We start from the raw sequence: 25,214 nt of genomic DNA on the forward strand, positions 1-25,214 counted from the left end.
GGCCGGAGGGCTGCAGGCTTTTACCCATCACACTGCATCTCACAATGGAGCTAAATTAGATATCTGAGCATACCAGCGTTAAAGGAGGAGTCTGGTAATATTCTGCTTTTTTTCTCTCAACAAATCCCATAAAACAGCCAAAGCTGACAATGAATCGATCCTACTGACAGTTTTACCTGAGCAGCCTGATAAAGCTTATTTCTCTGAGACACAGACCTTCATCGTTGTCAAAAACTATTAAAACACGTCAGTGAGCTCTGGCTGACTTCATTACCATGAATATGAGCGCTGTAGTAAATACTCATCATGGTACCAAAATTATATTAATGCCCAACTGAAGAATAGTCACCAACAAATGAACTATTTACCCCATTTTGAGTAATGTTTGTTTAAATCTCCAGTGTCCAGCTGTTATTCTCCTTTTTGAACCGTTTCTGAAGAAAGAAAGTAACGACCTTGGTGCCGAGTGCCACAGACAGGATGAGGAAGTTGGAAACTATAGATAGACTTGGTCTTTTCATTTTTTATAACAAAAATAAGGCTTCATCCTGTGTGTAGGGTTTAGTGTCATCCAGCAGTGTTGCAGATTGCAACTGACTGAATGTTCCCTTCCGAGCGTGCAGGAGAACCTACGATGGCCGTGAAACTACTCAAAAACACGAAAGGTCGTCTCTAGAACCAGTGTTTGGTTTGTCCCTTCTGGGCTATTGTCGAAACATGGCGGTGCAACATGACCCGCCCCCTCTGTAGATATAAAGGCTCATTCTAAGTTAATGACAACACAAAGATTCTTAGTTTCATGGGATTATAAACTAATTAAAACATATTTATGAAGATTATCTTCCATTTCTGCCAAGTCCGTTCAGCTAGATGCTGTTAAATTCTACACACTGCACCTTTAAGATCTTGTTTCTCATCAAAATTGGTTTGTATAGAAAGAAGACTGATGTTTGTTTCTTCCTTAAATACTGAACTGATGTATAAAATGTGTGACTGTGAACTATGAGTCAGTATAAATAAGATATATTTTTTTGATGAATTCAACGGTGCATCGCCATCTCCGACATCAGTTGTTGCTCCAGACGCTCACCTCCTCATGTCGGCTCTGACTCAAATCCAGCTGAATCCATATTGTCTTATCTGTATTGGGAGACACAAAGAATCCAAACTTTAGTGGGTGAAAAAAAGCGCCATGCCCTGCGGCTCTTTGCTCAATATTAATGCCCAGCGCCGGCTGCGTGCCTCCCAACTCTCCACCAGGCAACTCGCTGCTCTATGGGACTTACAGTCCAATTACATCAGCTATCTCCCAGGCGTTGTTACCAGGTCTCTGTGAGTGTGCGTGTGTATCTGTACATCTGTGTATACACAGCAACTGAAGTCCCCTCTGATGTCTTTTTGATGTTAGACTGGTGCTTTTAAGGGCTAATACAGCAGGCCTGTCTTTCTGCCATGTCCAACCTGGCTTTGAAAAAGAAGGTAAAGTTAGTGCGTGTGTGTCTCAGTTTGTGTGTACCGTCTAGCTGTGGAGATCTGAGGTTTTTTTTTTTTTTTTTCCTTGCAGACAGCAGTATGACAGGTAGCTTTGTTTAACACTTGTGCTACACACCGTCTTAAAGGTCTTTGTTCTCCTCTGAGCTTGTCTGTCTGACTGCCTCTCTTTCTAACAGCACTCTGTTTCTCACAACAACACTTCTTCTGGTTTTTTAACAATCTTACCTGCTTGATTGATTGTCTGTCTGCCATCCTGTCTATTAATATAGATATAATATATATTTATTAAATTAAAACCATTAAAGCAGCTCTAGATTACCAGTTAGTGTGGATACTAACAGGTGATATGTTGTCCTGACCTAATGTAAAAGCTGCATTAACCCATATTGTAATAGACACAATGGATGAATTCACCTGACTCTGCAGTTCCCCTCAGCTAACCAGAGCGTTTTAGTGTCTTTCAGCTCATTGTTTTGGTTTTGTGGACCACATTTTTGGTGTTTTGCTCACTCTCATCAACCGAGTTGCAGCTGTTTTCAGCAAAAAAAACCCTACTGTACCCTACCTGCCCAGAACCAAACAGCAGACAGACAAAGTTAGTGAGAAGCTGATGAACAAGTTGAACATTTAGCAGATAAAGATGATGGTTTCCTCAGGAGTGGGTGGAGACCAAACAGGAGCTAAAAGGAGAGTGAATACTGAACTTACACTGGTCAGATGGTGACACCATGGTTCAAAGTAAATGCTAATGTTGCTACATGTCTATGTGTAAACAGGCAACTGTTAACTGATAATATGTCAATTAATGTATTTAGTTTGTTTCAGTTCCTCCAGTGGCCAAAAAAAATCAATGAACACTTCTTTAACCTCGTTAAGTTTTCCTCTAAACTTTGTTTTCTTGATAGAAAACAATATTATGCCTTGTTGCCATACTGGTTGTTAAAGATCATTTATTGGTTGCCAGAGTTGACATATTGGTTTCCATATTTTAATTGATTATGATTTGAGTAAAAAATATACTGATACTGGACTTAATATTGTAAGACAGTCTTTACAAAGAGCAGGCTTCCCACATTCAGTAATAATGCCAAATGAAACAAATGTACATTAACATTAATATGTTTGGGCTGCTGTTGTTTCATCTATGTGGGTGAGTTGCAGATTCCCTCCACACACACACACACACACACACACACACACACACACACACACACAGACCAGATCACTCTGACTGGATAAAGTTTTGTTGACAATTTAAAGTAAATTCTGGAGCTGTTGTGTTTTCAGAGCAGCCAGACGGAAGAGATGTTAAATTCTTTAAGCCATGTTGATTTTGTTGCTTTTTTTGTCTAAATATACAGGACCAGCTGTCTCAACCAACACAGATCTCTGTAGCCTCTGAATCTGTCACTTACACACTGCTTTTCAACAAGGCTGCGAGTTTACTGTCGGCACATGTTTGGAAGATATCAGAGCTCCCCACAAAACTCAACCAGTGACATCTTCTTTCTAGCAAACACCAATCCAAATCTAGTATTTTATAAAAGACTCGAGCAAATTTAATACACATGTAACACACGCAGGAACTTCTTTTTGGGAAATAGTTTGGAAAGCTACTGATGACCTAAATGCATGTGGAACATCCCGAACACAGCGAAATATTAAGAAAACACAAGCAGAGGGGCAGAGTCTCTGCAGACCTTTTAAAGTGAAGAAGGTCTCAACCACAGACCTTTACAGTGACTGACATTTGCCAGTGACTCTTGTGACATTTAGACCCACAACACACCACATGCAGAGCGCTCTGTCTCTGAGCTTTGATTTACTGCTTCCCTTTTGAAAACGTGTCCTGTGACTGATTTGTGTCACAATACTGATTTGTGTCAACCCGGGTCACCCGCTCTCCAGGATGCTTCAGATGTTTCCCACTTTGGTACTTTTGGTCGTGCCGAGTCAAACCACGCCACGTTGATTTGTGTTTCTATTACCAGCGTAAACGTGCCGGGTTGAGACTGAGCTCGTGTCTGTGCTGGAGATCAGAGAGATCTGTTCAGCTCTCAGTACTTTTGCAGCTTCTAACTGGATCTCTGTGGTTTGAAGTTTAGTTTCTCTCCTGTGTTTCTGTTTGTCCTGTCAGATATCTGCTTTATTTCTCTGTTTCCTGTTTGCTTTCAGCTGTATAGAAGTTGTGTTAAGTTACCGCTGATGAAAACAAATAACAAAATAACAGGCGACTTTTATTGTGAAGAATTTACAGGAAATGAAATGTTCCGCTTCTTTAACCACTAGTCACAGCCTCACACAGAGGACGCTGCTTTTAAACATCATTATCTCCAGATGAGTGCGTCATCAGTGAAAGCACGCTGCCCTGATGTAACGGAGATGTAAACCCCTGCTGCACCAGGCTGACGTGACGAGTCAAACCGAGTCGGCACACGTGTGGGGAAAGGGCTCGTACGTGACGATGTGAAGCAGGCTGGTCGAGCTGTGACACCGGTGTGGTCTGTGTTAGCTTCTCCACCAGGGAGTCAGATCAGGCGCTTTACGGTCTTTGGCCTTGTTGAACTATTTGAGTGAATATTTGACATTTTCCCTCGGATGAAAGCCTTCCGGCACTCAGCTCATGGTTGTTCTCTGACAACACCAACTCTCCGCCGGGACACATGAATGGCACTTCCATCTTTTACACTCATTCACTCTGATTTCCACTCTCTTTTTCATCTCTGCTTTTAGCCTGCTGCTTCAGGAAGTATTCTGAAATATCTACTATAATATGTTTGTTTACTGTGTGCTATATTTGCCCCACTACCCTTCTTGATAATTCCCAAAGTGGCTGCAAAACGAGTGAATAGAATGACCCGAATGGAAAATCTGTTGGTTTCCTGTGAATAGCCTCTCATTGTCTCATCCAGATGTTTCCGTGTATTTCAGATATCACTTCAGCCAAAGCTCCACATCAACTTTTTTTTCACCACCTTCCCAGAAACGTCCTGAAAAACAAATTTTAAACCGTCCCCAAACCAAAACGTTGTTTCTTTTACTTTGTAAAAGCAAAGACAGAGTTTTGCCTTCGGGGGTCTTCAAATCACCGAATCCACCCCCGATGATGTGTTGTCTTTAACGATTTACTTTGAAGATTAGAGATGCTGCTTTCACTAAGTGTTAAAGTTTCCATGGTGAACTGTGTCTTTGCAATACAGTTTCATATTTATGCTCTATGTCAGCTGCCTGCTGATAACCCATGTGGTCTGGAGAGATTGTAGCGTGCTGAGTGCACCAGTTCCTCCAGCAATCTCTCTTGTATAATTGTAGAAATAATTGTCATTAGTGTCTGTATACTTCTTAATATTCCCCGTTGTTAGTTTGCTTAGCTGTGAGTCATCAATTCGTGCCTGATGGGAAAAAACCGAAGCTGTGGACTGCAGCTCTGCTCTCTGCTATGTTCACATTTCAGAGAATGGAATTAGTATTTTCCTCACTAATGATGTGTTATTTCACCACCCGTGACCCATCTGCTATTAATCAGAATGTTAATTTCTATGATCCGACCCGCCCAATCTGCAGATTAACCGCGGTGCCTGCGGATATAGAACTGCATCACGTACAAGCTGTGTTTGATAAGTGTTTAAGGTTTAGATTATAACTTTAAAAAAAAAAAGATCATAATACATATTGAAATGATCTAAATGTTTTCTTAAGCTGATAAACTCACACACAGCATCACAGCGCTGTGTTTTTAACCATATTTGCGAGGTCCTGCCAGCTGTTTGAGACTGAGGGGGTGGATGGACCGGTACCCTCCCGTCTCCGGGGACAACAGGACGCCGTTAGTCAGTGATGTGTTGACAGACTTTGTTGCTAATGTGGTGATTATGTGCAGATCATCACTTCTTGTTCCTCTTGTTAACTGATCATCCAGCAGGTTAAGTGAGGTGTTCTGATTAGGAAAAGCTCTCATTATAGGAGTTTCTTTGATCATAAATGTGTCAGCTTCCATTGTCTTCATGTCAAACGCTGACGTTTCCATGGCAACTGCTAACATACACATAAGCCCAGCTGCTGTAGTTCCTTCCGATCACACCTTACAGTTACAAACAGTCGTAGCCGTGCGTACGTTTTCCTGATCAATGAGGACATTTGCTCCACTGATGTCAGAACAGAGACATCGTTCCCTCCGCTGTAGTTTTATCCAGTATACACATTCCCCCCCACAATCCTCCTCTGCAGCTGCACGTCCTGAGCTCAAATGTTTAGTTTTCTGTTTGTCAGCAGTTGCATTTTTTTCCCCACAAACAGATAAAATCAAATGTGGGGGCAGGGAAGCAAATCCAATCACAAGTGGCCACTACAGATGCATCTGAATGCCAGGTGTGAACTGGAGTCTGCCTCAGCTGGGACTCAGTCTGGATATGAGATATTCCGTCTGAACAGATTCCCATCCTCCTCCCATCAGTCTGCACACTTCATTGCGCTCTTGGACAGTGTTATAAAACTGTTACATGCAAGTTCCTATGACTGTTTTATATTTGTCTCATTATTCAGAATGCATCATTCTTTAGATTTAGACCTTTATCTTTCCTGACAGCATGATGGCAGTAAGATTAACATGATGTTCCTCCATCAGGGTCATGTCCTTTGTCTGCTGTAGGTAGTTTAGTACAATAAGTTGATATTACTAGGTGTATTGATATGTATTCTGACAAAATGACCGGCTGCTTGTTGCTCACCTTGCAGTTTTCATCCCCTCAGCCCATCCAAAACGTGCACCCCCCCCCCCCCCCCCCCCCCCTGTAACTTTCCTACCGAGACGGCAATTTTCTATGTAAATTCACTTTCCTCCCGGTCTTCTTCATTTCCATAGCAGCAGCAGCAGCAGCGCCGTCAAAAGAGCTGACTGTCAAAAGTATGCAGAGTCAGCACCGACTATGTCACAAGGGAGAAGAGTGGAAGTATTATCAAGAGTTCAGATAAGATAAGTTAAGATGAGATAAAATAATCCTTTATTAATCCCACAGCGGGGAAGTTTGCAGCGTTACAGCAGCGAAGGGTGTAGCACGCTAGCAAGAAGCATCAGTAAAAAAAAAAGAAAAGCAGATGTAATAAATAAATAAACAGACTCAGCACCCTCGCACTCTGGTCCGTCGGGATCATTTTACTTTTTAAAAATTAGGGATATTTCTTACAAGTGTGGTGTGCTTTTATTTTGAAAGTTTGATTGACATGTGTACTGTCAGGTGTTTAGAGACAATAAGTAACTGCAGCTGGACACAGACTCATATATTTGAATGGAGAGTGTGAGCGAACCCACACCTTTTTGAACATTTACTGCTTCCACATAGTTTTAGATACAAACTTCATTTGGACTTTAAATGAGTCACGAGACTTTGACCTACAAATCTTAAATTTACATGTGTTTTCTATCTTTTATTGTTTTTGAGATATTAGAGTGTGAGTTTTAAAGTCTTTTCTTGCTCCTCCTGTGATTTTATAATGAGTGTGTATTGCGGAATGTTTCACAGCACTGAGGGAGTGACATCACCAGGAGCAGTTGGAGAGGAGGGCGTTTGTTCAGGGGGCAAAATTGGGGCAAAGTCTTATTTTGAAAGGCTAATTGCGGACTTCCTGTTCGATTTAGGTCAGGGGTGTCGGTGTATGATTTGTAGGTCTTGATGGCCATTTTAGTTACATAGGTGGTGCTAGAGAGCACATTTTGGCACTTTAGGGTTTAAGTGGCGTAATAATAAAGAAAGGAAGAAACAAACACATGAAAAACGATAGTAGTCTTCGCCCTTAGGCAGAGGTTTTACAGTAGTCCTCTGCCTTTTGGGCTCGGTCCCTCATTATGATTGACATTATCTCAGTGGGGCTGGATTTCTTCTGCCTTGTGTGTCAGTGGTGGTTTTAATATTAGTTATCCTGATGCATTGTTAAATCTTTAGTTCCACACTCACTTATCATGTCAGCTGTAATGAAAAGGTGCTTTAGCTGTATAAGGAAGCAAGTCTACCCCTGAATTACAGCAGATAAATATGAAAACGATGTATTTTAGCAGCGTGGATGCAGGCTGTGTGAAATTGCAGCAGCAGCTGAAAAGACACCGAGATTAAATTGAACACAGTGGAAAATATTTGTTTTTCGTCAAACGCACAAACAAATGTTACACCCCAAAATAAATGTTGTTTGCTGCGGATGGTGCGGCTGTCACAGCGTGAAACCTGAAGCCTGACAAAAGGCTCTGATCTCTTAAAGATTTGTTTAATGTATTAAAATAATAAGCAAATTTTTTAGTTTTGGATACGGACGAGAGAGAGGAGAGGAGAGAGAGAGGCTGCTTTGCATTTGGAGAAGACACAAAGTCTCTGAGGCTGCAGTCGGTGTTTATATTGCATATAAATCCATCACATATCGAATAGAAACACAGTGATTCCCAACATCATTTTATTTCTCTCAGCAAATTAAAAACAATAATCTGAGAGTCCTGTTTGTTTATGTGTGTACAGAATATCTAGGAGCGTTTGCAGAGTGTATAATAATGTTCTGCATGTGTTGAAGTCAGGTCAGTGCATCCTGTTGTAGTTCATTCATGTTGACATCTCTCACTCCATCACTGGAGGACATGAAGCAGACACAGTATCCAGACCAGCCTTCCTTCAGCCTTCCTCTTCCTCCCATCATGTGTTTTTTTTTAGCGCTAGCAGCAGCAGCAGCAGCAGCAGCAGCAGATCCTAAAAGAAGGCTGAGTGAGTGTTTGTGTTGTGTCCTTTTGTGTTTTATCACAGCTGACAGGTGGGAGCACCACATCCACTCAGGAGTTGATTTCTCCTCCTCCTCCTTTCTATTCCTCCATCCAGTCTGATTAACATTCAAACAGCTTCACCTGCAGCACTCTCTGGTAGTTGAGGGGGGAATCGGAGTTTAATTATTTCGGACAGTAAAAGGTATTCTTGGGAGGCACATTGTGGGAGGAACCCTCCCCCCCCCACCACCACCACCACCTCGCCGCCTCTATAACATCATGGTGACCCAGGGAAAAATTTTGCTGTTGGAGCGAATGTATTCATACAGTTATCATCCACCACCCAACTGCTGAGGTCAAACTCTAGCAGGATTTCCATAATATTCAGATGTATGTAGAAGAGAGTCGTCTCCATGTAAAACCATCTTACCTTGATAAATATTCCTCCTCCCGAGGCGTTCTGTTGGTTTCACACCTTAGTGAATGTCAGGAATGTTTCCTGCTGTTGTAACTCAGAGTTCAGTCTGCTCTGCTGGATAAACTATGCAAACGGAGACGCCGTCGTGACATTAAACACTTTGTTTATTTCCTCTTTCTGTGTATAAAAGAGTATAAAATAGTTCCTGCTCTCCTCTCCTGCATGTATGCTTTGCTTTAATTATTCACAGTTTGTCTTCTCAAGCAGATGTTTATTTTTTTTCCCGCCACCGTTCATCCCGTGTTTTTCCCTCCCCGGGGCGAGTTATTAAACCCAGAGAGAGATTGAGAGAAAGAGACTTTGACAGAGAGTTGAGAGGAGGACAAGAGCAACCATTCACACAACAGCAGGCTTCTTAACCACTGAAAGCTGTCACCTCCTCAGAGTGCTGTGTGTGTGTGTGTGTGTGTGTGTGTGTGTGTGTGTGTGTGTGTGTGTGTGTGTGTGTGTGTGTGTGTGTTGCCTAAGCCTCTTCAATACAGCTGTCAGGGCTGCAGCCTCCAAACGGGTCTCATTCAGCTGATACCGAGACAGTCGTATAGATTCACTCTGTCCACGTTCTGCCTGCATGGATTCATTAATTCATGAAATAAGACGCTCCGGGGCTCCTTTTTAATGCTATTTGAAATAGACAAAAATAAGAAACATGATGATTTTTTGTGCCTGAAATAAACATTAAAAATAAAGACACTGCACTCAGCATAATATTAGGTCAACACGCTCTGCATTTATCTCACCAGGAAAAGCAGAGAAACACTTTTAAACCTCTTGAGAACTTTATGATGGTAACGGCATATTTCAGCTCCTTCTACAACCCAACCTGACGCTCCTGATCAGCGTAGAGTTAAAACAGCTGACTGATGATGATGATGGTCCTGATATGCAGCTGTGGATCACACGTTCCTTAAAGTGGCTTTAAGTGATTTTTGCATATTCTCTTTAGGAAGTTTTGCACTCCAGGAAGTATTTGGCATCATAAACGTATTGTAATGATAGATGTCATCAGACATAACTGCAGTTTATTAACCCTCCTGATGTCCTCTCGGGAGGACAAAAGTCCACAGATGCTATAAATTTTAATAAAACACCCAAAATTCAATGTAATCATTACTTTCACTTGCATAGTGTGTGTTATGGAACCATCCATGTGATTTTCAGGGAGTTAGATGAAAGAAATCCATATTTCTGATATAAAAACATTTGAAAACGGGTCAAATTTGACCCGAGAACAACAGGACTGTAACTGTCTCTTATTTGGGACGACAAGTTTAACTTCTATAAAATCGTATTAACCCATTTCAACACTTAAAAAACACTAATTGTCAGTAAGTTATAACTCTTAAATAACTATTTAGTAATTAATATTTCACTCATTAATAATGCTCCTCATTTCAACAAGAGATTAATACCTCCTATAAGGTATGTGCCGTATCAAACTGTTCATGATAATATTAGTTTAATATTTAATATGAAGAAAATGACAGTTATTACCATTATTATGATTAAGGATACTGCAACATATTGTTATATTCATATATTAATGTACAGCAGGAACAAACAGCTCAGAGTGACAGTGATGCAGCTGCTGGTTCAAAATAGGATCAACAAAGACACACACACACAAGTTCACATTGAAAAGGTTTCATTATCTATTAGTCGATTATTTTCCCAATTAATCAATTAGTAGTTTGATCTATCAAATGTTTGAAAATGGTGAAAAATGTTGATGCAACCTAAAATGTCTTCATGTCATCATATTAGACTAAAGAAACCAAAAAATATCACTTTTAAGAAGCTGTAACAACAGAATTTTAGCTTTTTTCCTTTAAAAAAAAATGACTCAAAATGATGAATCAATTATTAGGACTTATCAATTAATCAGCTAATCATTGCATGAGATGTAGAGAGAAGATGAGGTGTCATGGATGGAAGAACGGAAGTGAGAGTGTGAGGATTGAAGAGGAGGAGGAGGAGGAGGAGGAGGAGGAAAGAGAATAAATCAAGTATGAGAAGGTCTTCAGGAGGGACTGGCGTGTCAGGAAATGAGGAGGAAAGAGGGAGGAAGGAGTTGATGAAGGGAGAAGAGGGCAGTGTGTCAGGATCCAGGAGGAGGAGGAGGAGGAGGAGGAGGTGGTGGTGGTGGGCGGAGGAGGAGGAGGAGGAGGAGGAGGAGGTGTCGGCATGCGTGGCTCGCTCCGTCCCCACAGACGCTGTTGTAATCTGGGCCACGTGTCCCGCAAGGCCTGCTGGTCACCCAGAGGCCTGGCTGGGTGATTCATCTTAGTTAGGGAGCTGTCCAAGCGACTCTCTGAGGACTGCAACACGTAATCATACACACACACACACACACACACACACACACACACTCTGCCAGCGCATGTGGTTAGAGAAGCTGAGCTGGAAACTTAATTGGCTGAACACGAACACCCACGTACTTATAATGTTAAAATCCTTGTGGGGACCTTCCACCGCCAGCCTGTAACTCTAAACACAATCTAAACCTTCTTCTATAAACGCCATTAACCTCAGTTTAAGCCCACGTCAACCTTTCAGGAGTCTATACGTACACATGTGCACCCACATCTGTCAAACATGTTTAGTACAACTATGGAAGTAAATGGAAATGATGCTCGTCATACTGAAATAAAGTATTTAAAAAAAGAGCGTTGGGTAGCTTTAGTGAAGATGCTAAAATCTGACGTCACCTCCTCCAAACAGTGTTAGTGAAACAGTGGTAACTTTGGAGCTAACCTCCTTCACTTTTCCAGCATTTGGGGAAACAACAGACGTGACTTTTTAGCATTTATTAACTGACACACTGTAGTCTGTCCTGTTCATTTACTGCCAGACTGACAACTTACTACTAACCTTTCCCTCTGCTCCGCTCGCATCCACCGTCACTTCTCTGCCGCTCTTTCCCCGCTCGCTACGCAAACATACTACGCAATGTCGTATTCCTTAATGGAGTTTCGCTACCAATAGTTTCCCAGGCAACGACACAGAGGTTGACTCACGTACCGGAGTCAGACCCAGCAGTCTCCATTAGTTTTGGCGAGTTCAAAGTTGTGAAAACAACGAGGGTGTTTTCAGGTAATTTGTTAGTCTGTTCCTCCCGCCGCAGGAAATAATGGATTAATCCCGGAAGGCTGTTGATGTAGCACTTTTCTCCTTATGAAAGTAACACGACAATTATTCGACCAATGAGAATTTGGTCGGATGAGAGCATATCGACCAACTAATCGACCAGGAGACCAGGACACTACAGCCCTAAACAGTGGCACAACCTTTTTCCTGGAAACCTTGACGTTAAAAATAAAATTAAGAGGCTCTCAGTCTGCAGGTTTCACCATCGTTCCTCTCACTGATGATCACATTTAACTCACATCCATCCTGGTGACGTAGTGGTGAATATGCATGTCCTACAGTATAACAACAATGTCAGAATCAACTAATATTGACTCACATTAACTCTGTGTTCTTAAAGATAATGCAGAGAACAAATGATACAGATTAGAGCTGCAACGATTCATTCATTAGTTGCTAACTATTAAATTAATCGCCAACTATTATTTTGACAACTGATTAATCATTTTGAGTCATTTTTTAAGAAGAACATTTCCAAATTCTCTGATTCCAGCTTCTTAAATGTGAATATTTTCTGGTTTCTTTAGTCCTTTATGATAATAAACTGAATATCTTTGTGTTTTGGACAAAACAAGATATTTGAGGACGTCACTGATTGACATTTTTTACCATTTTCTGACAACAATTTATCAACTAACTGAGAAAAATAGCCAATAGATTAATTAATAATACAAATAATTGTTAGTTGCAGACTAAATACAGATACAGACATACATCTAAACAAATATAAGCAAGCTTAAATACATATCTATACTATATAAATTACAGACAAGCACTGTTCATAGTTAGTATGTTCGATTCCAGCTGGGAACCTTTCATGAGCTCACAGTCCTCACTGTTGACCATGTGATGGTTAAAAGGTCAAGAAAAAGACAGTAAGTGGACGTTGAGATGTGAGACTGGGTTGTCAAAGCTGTTTCCACGGTGAAGAACGAGCTGTCACAGACGTCATCGTTTGAACAAATGATTTAATCTCTTCATTTGGAAACGAACACACCAGTGGACGTAAACATCATTATCCAGACACGACGTTCTAAATATGTGTTTCTGCACTAATTCATGTATCAGTTTGACATTTGTGTTTGTTCACTTTTTTTCCAGTTCCAGTGTAATTGGTTCAGATAATTGGGATACACTGGGGGATTTGTTTACAACCTGTCTTGATTATTATCCTGCTTGTGTTGTTTGCTCTACTGGATTCCGTTTTAGTGATGTGGCTGCATCGCCTCATAATGAAATAAGACATAACTCCCAAAAAATACTGGAGTCATTCTGCAAAGAGACTCTTCTCTGGATTGTTCTGTCAGATTGTGAGCAGTCACTGACATCATCATCCCTCTGATTCTCTTTCTTTTGTCTCTGAAATCTGAATCTCTGTCGTTATAAAAAAAAAAAGACAAAAGACGTGTCAGAGACGATGTCTGAATACTGTGTTTTCACACTTGGTTGAGAGATTGTTGACAGTGGTGAGAACTAATCTATACCCTGTGGAAATACATCACACATGTTTGTGTAAAAAGGTGTATCGACTTACCTGATGTTCTCACTTTCCCTCAACCCGCCTCGCCTGCTTATACTTCATTTAGTGATTTTCTGCAGTAAATATTCTTCAGCGCCTCCGGAGAAAAACTGCAGCTGGTGGTTTCACATGTAGTTTGAAAGTTAAGAGACAAACAGCACCAGTTACAGGTTTGAACTCACCTTCACATCCCCAGTAATGAGCTACATTTAATCATCATGTCTTGTATGTTGAATGATGATTGAATGTGAGGTGGTTGAAATTATTTCTGCTGTGTTAAAGCTATAATATGTAATTATTCCACATTAAAATGTCTAAAAACAACTAGACCTATGTTATATATGTTGTTGAGTTGTGTACTTACATTATCCCAAATGTTTCCAACAGTTTTCAAACTCAGAGAAATCTGTAATTTAATCAAAGTAACGGACCGTTTCATTTGGTCGCCTGTCGATGGCGTCATACCTCCTCTACCAAAGAGTAAACACGCACCAGATGCATACGGCGGCGCTGTGTTTGTCCGCTACAATGGCGTCTACCAAAGAGTAACTTACACACATACAAGATAATACATCTGCGTTGTGGTTGTTCCACACAAACTGTTATAAATGGACTTTTATTCAGTTTTAAGCCACATTTTCATGATAAATTTAGGTGGTTTTTAACTATATCTTTTAGCCGGAAGAAGGATTTTAGTCATTGGACGTCTGGATCTTAAGTTATCAGAGAAATAAACTGGACAAACGTTAGCAGCAGCTCGGCTAACAGCCCCTCCAGGAAGTCCGGTGGTCACCAAACATCGTCGGAGAAATATTGATTTTTTTTAGGTGAAACAGTTTTATTCAGTGTTTTTACCTGTAATCACTGGGTCCGTTTGTTCTGGAGAGGAGGAGACCTCTGCGGGTAAAAACATCCCCGATGATTAACACTGGAGTAATCCTATCCCAGTGAAGCTGGTTGTTTAACAAACACACTAATTAAACACAAGAACAACCGGTGATACGAGTCGTATGTATGTAATTGCATCCTCCCTCGTCCTCATTCCTGCTCTCTCTCTCCAGAGCAAACCCTTTTATTCTCATTCTGTGGATTAAATGACTTTGTGGAGGGCAAACATAATGGCTGAAACTTCCACTAGAAGGAAAGTAGAACACATCTCTTTCTCCCTTTACCTCATTTCTCTTTTCATTACTCATCTCAGGAACTTTAACCAGTCCTGTTGTCTCTCTCTCTTTGTCTTCATTCTCTGACCTGAATCAATACCAGTAGTTTGGCTTTGTCGGTGTTCTCTGGTGTATCTGCTCTCTGTCATACACATAGAGGATAATCACTGCTGCTATTATTATTTTATGCCTTACACTTATATATTACGTACATAGTTGGAACCATATTAAATTTCTGGTAATTTGGTACTTTTGAAAACCTGTTTTTTGATGGAAGTTGAAGCCAAAAGCTGATATTTTCTCAGTATTTAAGATTCCTTCAGCTGTTCAGTGTTTCTCCTTGAAATATTATAATGAAACAGCCACAGAAACTGCTTCCTCTAATAAAACATATTCAAACACGCCTGTAAGGAGAAATGAGTCACCTTAAAATCTGTTTGGGTTCTTGTAGAAAACCAATTTAGTATTAATCAGTTTTATAGCAGATATGTAATCAGTCAAATAGCATCACGTTAGACACATACTGTGCAAAAGTTTTAGGCAGTAGAAGTAAAGTGAGGATGCTTACAAAAATAATGTCATGAATAGTTTTTATTGATCAGTTCATACAAAGTTAAACAGCAGAAAGTAAATCAATATGTTGCTGTGAGAAGCTTTGACTTTCAAACAGCAGCAGTCCTCAGTGTTTCAGGTTCTCAGCAGGTCGGTTGTTCCTGCATCTTCTTCTGTGTCTTCATGTTAATCCCAGACCGACTCCATGAGATCAGAGACCATCTGCTGCAGGACTCCTTGTTCTTCTGGTAGATGAAGATAGTTCTTCATGACTCTGGACGGATGTTCAGATGATCAGACGCCTCCCTGAAGAATCCGAACATCTAAAGTGCATAAAACCTTTGCAGAGTATTTGTAGAAGACAAAGACTGGACCAGATTTTGACTAGAAAAGAGACACTCTGCTGCGTCAGTAGTTGTCATGATTCGCAGCAGCTTCAGTCCCTGATCTGAAGGTGATTTATAGTCGGATCACTTGACAGAAATGATGTATTTTCAACAAAAAAAAAAGTCGCTCAGCGTTTTCGTTTCACGTTGCTGCACCTGGAGAATTTTGTTATGTCATGGACACCATCATATTTTGTTGCACAATGTGATTGGATAGTGTTTCTAACGTCGCCATGGAGATTGTAGCTTTCACTGAACTTCCTTGTTGATATTTTGGTCTGTAACTTTAGATAACAGTAACATCCGCGTTTAACCAAAACCACAATCTTTGCCCAACTGTGACCAAGTGTTTTAGTGTCCTAACATTAACCAACCATGGTTTCTCCCTAACCTTAGCCATACCATAATGATCTGCTATGTGCAGATATTGCAGAAACCAACTGGAATTGAATGGGGAAAAAAAAAACAATGTTATCATTGAACATAATCTGGGGTTGTGCAGAAACCAGTGATGATGTTTTTCTCTGGCGATAAGAGTTGTTCCAGCAGCTAACCAGACCAAACAACAATATATTTCTAAAAAGTCCCTGAAGGAAGTGTTCCGTTCTTTGGCAGCAACAACATTTCCTTGACGTGTTCGGTCTCGACGTGTACATAACTCTCTTATCCAACATCACCTCAGTGTTCAAGTGAAACCCTTCAGGAGTATGAGACTCTATTTTTGATCATTTATTTCCTTATTACATAACAGCTGACAAGATGAAGTCCTTCCTGCCATCACTTCCCCCCTTTTCAGTTCACATATTATAAAACGTCCCTCCTTATCCCTGCACGATAATTGCAAAGACATCACACCATGACAGGTATCTGAAGAGGTACTTAGAGGTACAACACTTATTAAGATAGTAAATATGTAGTATGTGTCACTAAACATTGTCAAAACAGTCAGCTAGTGGCTCCAAAAAACACGTCATGGATCCTCGGATACTGTACTAAAAGCTGGTTAATCCAGTTCATCAGGTGAACACACACACACACACACTGTAGGAAGGTAGTTCATTTTCCTGATGGATGTTTTGTCAGAAGCAACCAGGTGTGAAATGTGATTATCAACATCAGTTTTTACTAATGTCATCAGCCACAGGCTTCGTGTGTGTGTGTGTGTGTGTGTGTGTGTGTGTGTTCCTCTATTTCTGGATAATTCAGTTGCTTATTAAAGCTTGTTGGCAGTTTGCTTGATGGCCTTGGACACAGGGTGCGTTTAATTTATTCTTCCTTGCGTCCCTCGGAGTGTTTTTATCCTTCCCCTCAGTGTGCTAGTGGCATTATTAAAGGCATTAATCACTGGGACCTGACGATCTGATGCCTTGTTACAACACGATCCTGCTCCCACACACACACACACACACACACACACACAAGTATCTGTATCTTGTACTAAAAAGTCCTTTTTGAAATGTAAACTCATGTTTGATAAAGATGAATATATTAAGGTTTTGAAGATCTACTCAAGAATTCAAAACCTTCAAGGTGCTATTTTACTCTTACTTACTGTTTTTCCATTTCTGTGCTCGTCTATGTGCCCTTGAGCAAAGCACAAGGCCACGGAGGGCCGCGGCGGCATTCGGTGAATGTGTTAGAATGTCTGAGTTTATACTGTTAGTGATTGTATGTTTCTACCTTTGATAAGTTGACATCTGGCATCTGATTCATTTCATCTTCTGTTCTGCAGTATTATACCACGTTCATACACAGAGCTGCTTCACTGAAAGAACCTGCTGTTTTCTCTGGAAATTGAAACATTTACAGGTCTCGAAATTCTATTTTGTCAAGCGGCGTCTTGTTACGAGCGGCGGCGGCAGGTTCCTACATGAAACTGTTGTGTTTCACATGAGAGATTTTCCATATTTGCCTTTTTGCTCTTTCTTTTCTCGCTGGTTTATTTCAGTCAGAGTTCAGCAACATTTGAATCAAAGTCTGATGACATGTTGTTGGATTGTTTGAAGCAGATGGTTTCATATAAACAGTATAGAAGTTATATTTTTTCATTGCCCTTTTTGGTTTTTTTTTTGTATCTGGCACCTTCTTGGTTTCGTGGTGGAGTTGCCGTATTGTTTTGACAAGTAGCCTCTCGAGCTTTGCTTCTTCACAAATCTTTCTCTCCACCCAGCCGCCGTCTCTCACACCTCGCCGAGTGGCAGATCCCTGGGGGAGGGAGGGGGGGGGGCAGACCTGCCAGCCTGCTGACATGTTACTGTACCACCTCTGAGTGTGTATATAAGAATGATAATAGAATAGAGGAGTCAATGCTGATATGGAGCCACTTATCTCTCCTATTGGTTGCCAAACCTGATGCAACTTTCCATATTTGAATTCTGTATATTTGAGTGATAATTGTCCTGTATAATTAAAGTACATATCTCAATAAGGGAAATTCCATATTTGGTATCTTTGTGAGATTGATGCATTTGAAGAATTACAGTTTAAATTGTTTGCCTTCTGCAAATCCGATCAAATTTGTAGTTGGTGAGTTGAGTCAAATCAGAGCTGTTTTTCATTTGCAAATGCAGCAAATCAAGTGTGGCTTGAAAAGGCTTTTGAGAATTTTGTGAAGTGTATTGAAAGGGTTCTGCCAGGGTTTCTGGTTTCCTGTATTTATATTCTGGATTTGGTTGCACATGGACGCCTGCCTCAGATTTTTTTTTTAGCTGTTCCCATTATTTTTTATTCAGTCCTGACGATCTAAACGATGATGTTTCCTCTTTCATAGAGGTTGATGTCACACCGAAATTCAAAAATACTCTTTTATGCATTGCTGTTTTGCAAGACAGAGTGTTCTGTTTAATGACAGGTTTGACTTTTTTTATTCCAAATTCAAACAGTGTGACAGTATATTACCGTTTCTGCTGCTGCTCCTCTGCATGAAGAGTGAGGGATAAAGAGTGAGGGATGAAGAGTGAGGGATGAAGAGGCCATGCATGTGGGCTGCAGTAGTTAACAGAAAGAACTGTTAGTGGACAGCAGCATCAACTGGAGTCAAGCTGCTGAAACTCTGGCAGCAGAGTCAAACAGTCCACCACACGTCTCGAGCCAAATCCCTCTCCAATCCTAACTGCTGGACTAAAACTCCTGCCAGGAGCTAAATATGGAACTACTTCACTTTTTTACAGGCAACAAAGTCAGACACCTAAGAGACACTAGGAGCTACAGGGCTGTCCGGTCAGATACGCAGCCACTAAAGCTTCGACAGGAAAAAAAAACAGCGTCAGCAGTCGTAGCAGAGACGCCGTGATTTTAACATTTTCAGAAGGGAACAAACATGGTTAACTTAGCCCACAATGACGCTTTCATTCTGTTATAAATAGCAGCAAAAACAACAAAACCAAACCATACACTCAAGGAAAATACAAAGCATGCGCATTTTCATTTACATCACAGCTTTTAAAGTCCATGTCGAGTGTTTTAATCCTCCGTTTGTTGGACGTGGAAAAACACCTACATTCGGATTTTTGGTGACAGCAAAAAAAAAACCTTCATGGAGATAAAAGCCGGTGAGTCATGGAACACATCTGTCTGTTTTTATTAAGGTCAGAGGTGCATCATCACCCGGTTTTATGCATTTAAAGCAACACCAGACATTTTACACACTGTGGTTAGAATTGATGGTTACTTTACTTTAGTGCTCCAGAATTGTGTAAACTGCTGTCAGTACACTGAAGTACACAGCACATGTTCATGTTTACCACTTCAGACTGTGATGTCTTCTTAAAGATACTGAGATCAAAAGTCCAGGAGTCCAGCTGTCTGTGGGTGGAGGTCTGACTCACCAACGTTTAGGAGAAATACAGTTTTGTAACTTTTTTTTTTTTTTTTTTCTTATTGAGCAGAAAATCATTAATACATCAAAATTTCATTCATTTTCTTCAGGGGATGTTTGTTTTTCAAGCAGTGAAGATAAAGAGAGATCTTTAAAGAACTCTCTTTGGCCAGAATTATAAAGAGGAAACACCGCTGGAGATTTTACATGTGCGTTTTGAGTTTTAAACCCTGTTCAAGTCAGAATGGTTTTACTGGGAAACTATCTGATAGCTTGTTTTTTAGACTAAATGGGTTAAAGAATCTCTTCAACTCAAATTACAGATTGAAAACATCAACAAAGCTGCAAGCAACAATAAGACAGGGAGGGAAAGATATTAGCAGATTATAAGGACAAAGAAAACAAAGAAACGCTGTGATGAAGGGGTAAAGAGTTGATGAAGGTGTCGACTAACATCTGAAAATAAAGGCTCCTTATTTGACAATACTGGCGACGTGAATCCAGTTATTTGAAAGTATTTAACCTTTGAATGGCGTGACCTGGAGTTGACGCATGCTTGGACAGCGGCTCAGTGTTGAGCAAGGAAGGCGGCCTCACAGGGAGAAGGTCCGCGGTTTAAAACCAGAATCAACATGCTGGGTAAATATTTCTCTGAACACACAGCTGAAGTACCTGCTGCTGTGGTTTGGCTGCTGCTGCTGCAACATTTTCCAACATTTGTTAACTGATGCAACAATTTCTGGTTTTGTCAAATGAATCCATAATTTCATCAAAAGGTCATTTTTTTTTAGATAATCTTTACAAAATAATGATGCACCTCAGTAATAATTAAAGCTGCAAGCAGCGTTGGTCGGGACCTCGCACTCTGGCCCGTCAGGATCACATCATTTTGCTTTTTAAAAATGAGGTTTATGTCTTACAAGTGTGGTGTGCTTTTATTTTGAAAGTTTGATTGACATGTGTACTGTCAGGTGTGTAGAGACAATAAGTAACTGCAGCTGGACACAGAAAAATACTCATATATTTGAATGGAGAGTGTGAGCGAACACACACCTTTTTGAACATTTACTGCTTCCACATAGTTTTAGATACAAACTTCATTTGAACTTTAAATGAGTCACGAGACTTTGACCTACAAATCTTGAATTTACATGTTTTTTCTATCTTTTATTGTTTTTGTGATATTAGAGTGTGAGTTTTAAAGTCTTTTCTTGCTCCTCCTGTGATTTTATAATGAGTGTGTATTGCGGAATGCCCATAGATTGCCTCCCCATTGGTTTACATTGTAAGGGTGATGTGGCACTGCAACTTTCAGGGCTTATAAAATCCAAACCGTTCGAGTTATTACAAAGTTTTTAACAACTTTTTTCAGCATAGTGTCATAAGTCGCCTATTAAAGTTTGAAGCCGATACCATTAACACCCTCGGAGGAGATAGCGTTTGTTCAGGGGCCAAAATTGGGGCAAAGTCTTATTTTGAAAGGCTAATTGCGGACTTCCTGTTGGATTTAGGTCAGGGGTGTCTCGATGAGATGAATAATTGAGTTTTGATTTGATCTCTCTACAACATTCCTACTGGCCGTGGCGGCCATTTTAGTAACATAGGTGGCGCTAGAGAGCACATTTTGGCACTTTGGGGGTTAATTTTTACATTTTATCAAATATTTCACCAGACCTGATGTGCGTGCCAAATTTGGTGAGCTTTTGAACATGTTTAAGGGGTCAAATTTAGAGTTTAAGTGGCGTAATAATAAAGAAAGAAAGAAACAAACACACACGAAAAACAATAGTAGTCCTCGTCTAAGGGCTTGGTCCTCAATAATCAAGTTAAAGTAAGGTTTTAGTTGTCTGGTATAGTGATAGATGACCAGACTATTCTCTGGTTACTGTGGTGTAGATAGTTTGGTTTTCCTCCGTGATGTGCAGGATCTTTCCTAACAGCTGCTCATAAAATGTAAAACCCTCTTCCAGCCGGGAGAATACCTCCTGTAATGAGATTCTCTCTTTTCATTCTCAGGTGTTTCGTAGAAAGGCGGTGGAGCTGGGCGAAAAGCTGCTGCCAGCCTTCAAAACACCCACCGGGATCCCCTGGGCTCTGCTTAACCTCAAGAGGTAAGACACACACACACACACACACACACAGAGCAGTCCACTGTGGTGGTATTTGAGGCAGCAGGTCTGTTTTGATGGTCTGATAGTTTAAAGAGCTCTGTGGTCTGAGGCTTGATGTGAAGCAGGGTGAACACAGGCTCAGCTCTCACACACGCAGAGATGAGATGTGTTTAGTATTTTACGTGACAGAACGGACTCGTCACACACACACAAGTTGTTTGGTTGTTTCTCATCCAGGACAACGACGACGCGCCGGCAGCTGAAACTAAACTAAACACTCAGAGGACAAACCAAAAGTTTCTGAGGCCTCTGACAAGGTTATAGGCCACACTCAGTTATTATTAATACACTGTGACACACTGCCACTGGGTTTGACCACACACACACACACACACACACACACACACACACACAAGTTTAAGACAGAGATTTAAAAAAAATAAAAGCCAGTTTGTTCTTTTGTCAGAAAATCCTCCACCACTGATATGATGCAAGTTGACTGATTGCATATTTCTGAGCACGGACGTCTTGTTAGTGGTTTTATATACTGAAGCTTTTTATTTAAACTAATTTAGCATTAAAGTGCTAAAATGTAATGTAACTATACATTATATTATGAAAACATACATTTGGAATCGGCTCATTGAAGGACATGTAAGGAGATAAAATGCTGTAAAAAATGATCAGTTATACAACCAAAGAGGCTGCAAACTAACTATTTTTTCATGATGTGTTAATCTGTTTTTATACATAATTTGAAAATTGCTTAGTGACCATGACGCTGATCTTTTAACCTCAGCCAAGTAGATTTGAGTAATTTTGACTCAACATGTATAAAAATACAATTACAGTGCAAAAAAAAGACATTTAGAACATTAAAAAAGACAAACAATCATTAAAAAAAATAAAAATGGCCAATGATTTAATTACATACTCATATTTCTAAGCTGCTTCACACTGTCAGGAGTATTTTTCTTCAGTTCAGAGGTTTGCAGACCTGTTTTTTATCTTCAGTCCGTCTGTCAGTCAAACACTCTTCTTTTCCTCCCGTTTTCTTTCTGCGTCTCTTTCCCCAGAGAGAGAGAGACACGACACCGCTGTTTGTCAGCCGTTAATTAAAAGGCAGGTTGTCATGGTGATAAACGGGCTGTAACAAATTCATTTTCTTTCTGTGTATATGGGTGAATGGACTCTGCCCCCCCCCCCCCCCCCCCCCCCCCCCCCCGTCGTCCTCTCTAGAGTGAGAAACACCCCAGGGGAGAGTGTGTGTGTGTGTGTGTGTGTGTGTGTGTGTGTGTGTGTGTGTGTGTGTGTGTGTGTGTGTGTGTGTGTGTGTGTGTGTGTGTGTGTGTGATCCCCTAGAGGCCTGAGCAGATTGCTGGTGATGATGACTTTACCTGCATGACTGAGCTATGATAGCTTGGTAGCACACACACACACACACACACACACACACACACACACACACACACACCCTGCACCACGGAGGCTAATGTGCCACCGATCAGGGAAGTTTTTTTGTTCTCACATGACAGCATCATGCTGTGCGTCTGCTATAAATATAAGTAACCAGTAATTTGTTAAGTCATATTCTTTTATGATTCCTTGAAACGTCTCTGTAGCTGGAAAAGTTCGACATGTTGTACTTTTGTCTAAATTGCTGGTTACGAATATATCGATGTATATATATGGTGGTGACAGTATGGTGGACTACAACAATTACTGAAATGGTTACTTACTGCATATAGCACTTTACAATCTTTGCCTCTCATGCACTCGTTCACACACACACACACACACACACCGATGGCAGCAAGCTACCATGCAGGCATGCTGGCTTCAGGGTTCAGGATCTTGCTCAAGGACACTTTGACATATAGACAAGAAGATCTGGGAATCAAACCGCCAACCCTGCTCTACTTCCTGAGCCAGAGTGCACAGTGAACTCACATTTCTCCGTTTTGCATCCTCAGGTTAGGCTAACCTATTGTTGCTAACTTTGGAGCTAACTCCCTTCACTTTTCCAGCACTTGGGGAAACAACAGACGTGACTTTTTGGCATTTATTAACTGACACACTGTAGTCTGTGCTGTACATTTACTGCCAGACTGAGAAATTACTGCTAAACTTTTCCTCTGCTCCGCTCGCATCCACCGTCACTTTCCTGCGGCTCTTTCCTACTCGCTATGCAAACATACTAAGCACCGCCCTGTTCCTAAAAGGAGTTATGCTTCCGATATTTAGAGTTATTTTTGGCATTAAATAAATATCTTTCTGCCTGGCGGGGGTTTGTTGATATTATTACCATAGACTGTATAAAAATATGGACGTAGTTACCGTGACGCCACCTGTTGGTTTCTGAAGAGCGGTTTTGAAGTGAGCCGCTCTGGCCGTCGCCATCTTGGCAGTGTGTGACACTGCCTAACTCCCAGCCAATCAAAAATGGGCAAAGAGGCGGGCCGAACGGCTGAAACAAGCCACCTAGCGGCTGGTGGACCTGTCACTCAAAGCAGCCATGTCCTTCATTATGCAGAACTTTACGGCCAAATAAAACAGGTGAGTTATAAAAAAATTCACCCCCCGTACAGTTGTCATGAAAGAGGAAATTAGCTACAGAGACCAAAACCGTTGTTTGTACCAGGCTGTAAACATGTTTATTTCTGCTGTAAAGTTGGGCGTTTTAACATGGGGGTCTATGAGGATTGACTCACTTTTGGAGCCTCAAGTGGTCATTCAAGGAACTGCAGTTTTTGGCTTCATTTTACAGCCCCGGAGGTTACCGCTTGGTTATTACAGAAGAAATACTGATTCAGTAAACATTCAGTATGTTGAGCACAGTTAGACCCAGCAGTCTCCATCAGGTTGGCTGAGTTCAAAGTTGTGAAAACTTGTTTTCACAGGTAATTTGTTAGTCTGTCCCCCCCGCCACAGGAAATAATGGATTAATCCTGGAAAGCTACTGATGTAGCACTTCTCTCCTTATGAAAGTAACGCGGACCAATGAGAATTTAGTCGGACGAGAGCATATCGACCAGTCGATCAGGAGACTACAGCCCTAGAAACTAATGCCCAACAACAAGAAATAACAACAACTGTACCAAGACCCTCTGAGGAAGTGGTCTGGGCCGGTCCCAAACGAACTCTGGAACGGTTCGTCTGTGATCGACTCATCTACAAGGTGTATAAGTTTGAGCTAAACAGCTTCCGTAGCCAGATGTGCTTTACATACTCAGATGTGGACGAGCTAAAGCAACGGTTGCTAGCAGCTAGCTGGAGTTACAGACAGAATATCCAGGCATTTCAAATGTACCCGTGGTGATATGAACTCACTATACCTTGCAAAACGAAGCTGTACTGTTTATTCTCAGCATGTAATTGCTTATTGTTGTAGGAATGACGGACCTGCTCTGTGTGGCCTCTACTTTCATTTTCATGGTCACTGAGCTGTTCACGGCCAGTATAAAACACATACACACAGCAGATTACACATCACAAAACTTCCCAACTTCATCGAATTCCACCTTCAGGAGAGTGAGGAGATTTAGACTGGTACATACAGGATGACGGAGAGAAACAGACCTTGAGTTTATTGCTGTATTATATAAACACAGTCACATATTTCTCCTTTACAGTCCTACGTAGACACACTACAGCCTCCCCGGTCTGAATATGTATTTGCTGTGTGCAGGTTGGACAGAGATGGATGCCAGAAAGACTTTTTACTGTAAATTAGAAACAGATCGAGAGCAAATCATGACGTCAAGGAGAACAATGAGTGAAGTGAAGCAGTGTTGTTAGACTGCCTATATAACCT

The 25,214-nt window shown here is 40.9% G+C and overlaps 1 protein-coding gene across 1 annotated transcript in view; it reads left to right on the plus strand.

Annotated features, from left to right (window-relative positions):
• man1a1 (mannosidase, alpha, class 1A, member 1) overlaps positions 1 to 25,214 on the plus strand; it is a 138,770-nt gene that overhangs the window by 83,332 nt on the left and 30,224 nt on the right. The window contains exon 5 of the mRNA XM_042389729.1: positions 21,306 to 21,400. Coding sequence (XP_042245663.1) covers positions 21,306 to 21,400 — 95 coding nt within the window. The remainder of the gene's footprint in view (positions 1 to 21,305; positions 21,401 to 25,214) is intronic.

Source organism: Thunnus maccoyii, chromosome 17, assembly GCF_910596095.1.
Source record: "Thunnus maccoyii chromosome 17, fThuMac1.1, whole genome shotgun sequence".
Lineage (NCBI taxonomy): Eukaryota > Metazoa > Chordata > Actinopteri > Scombriformes > Scombridae > Thunnus > Thunnus maccoyii.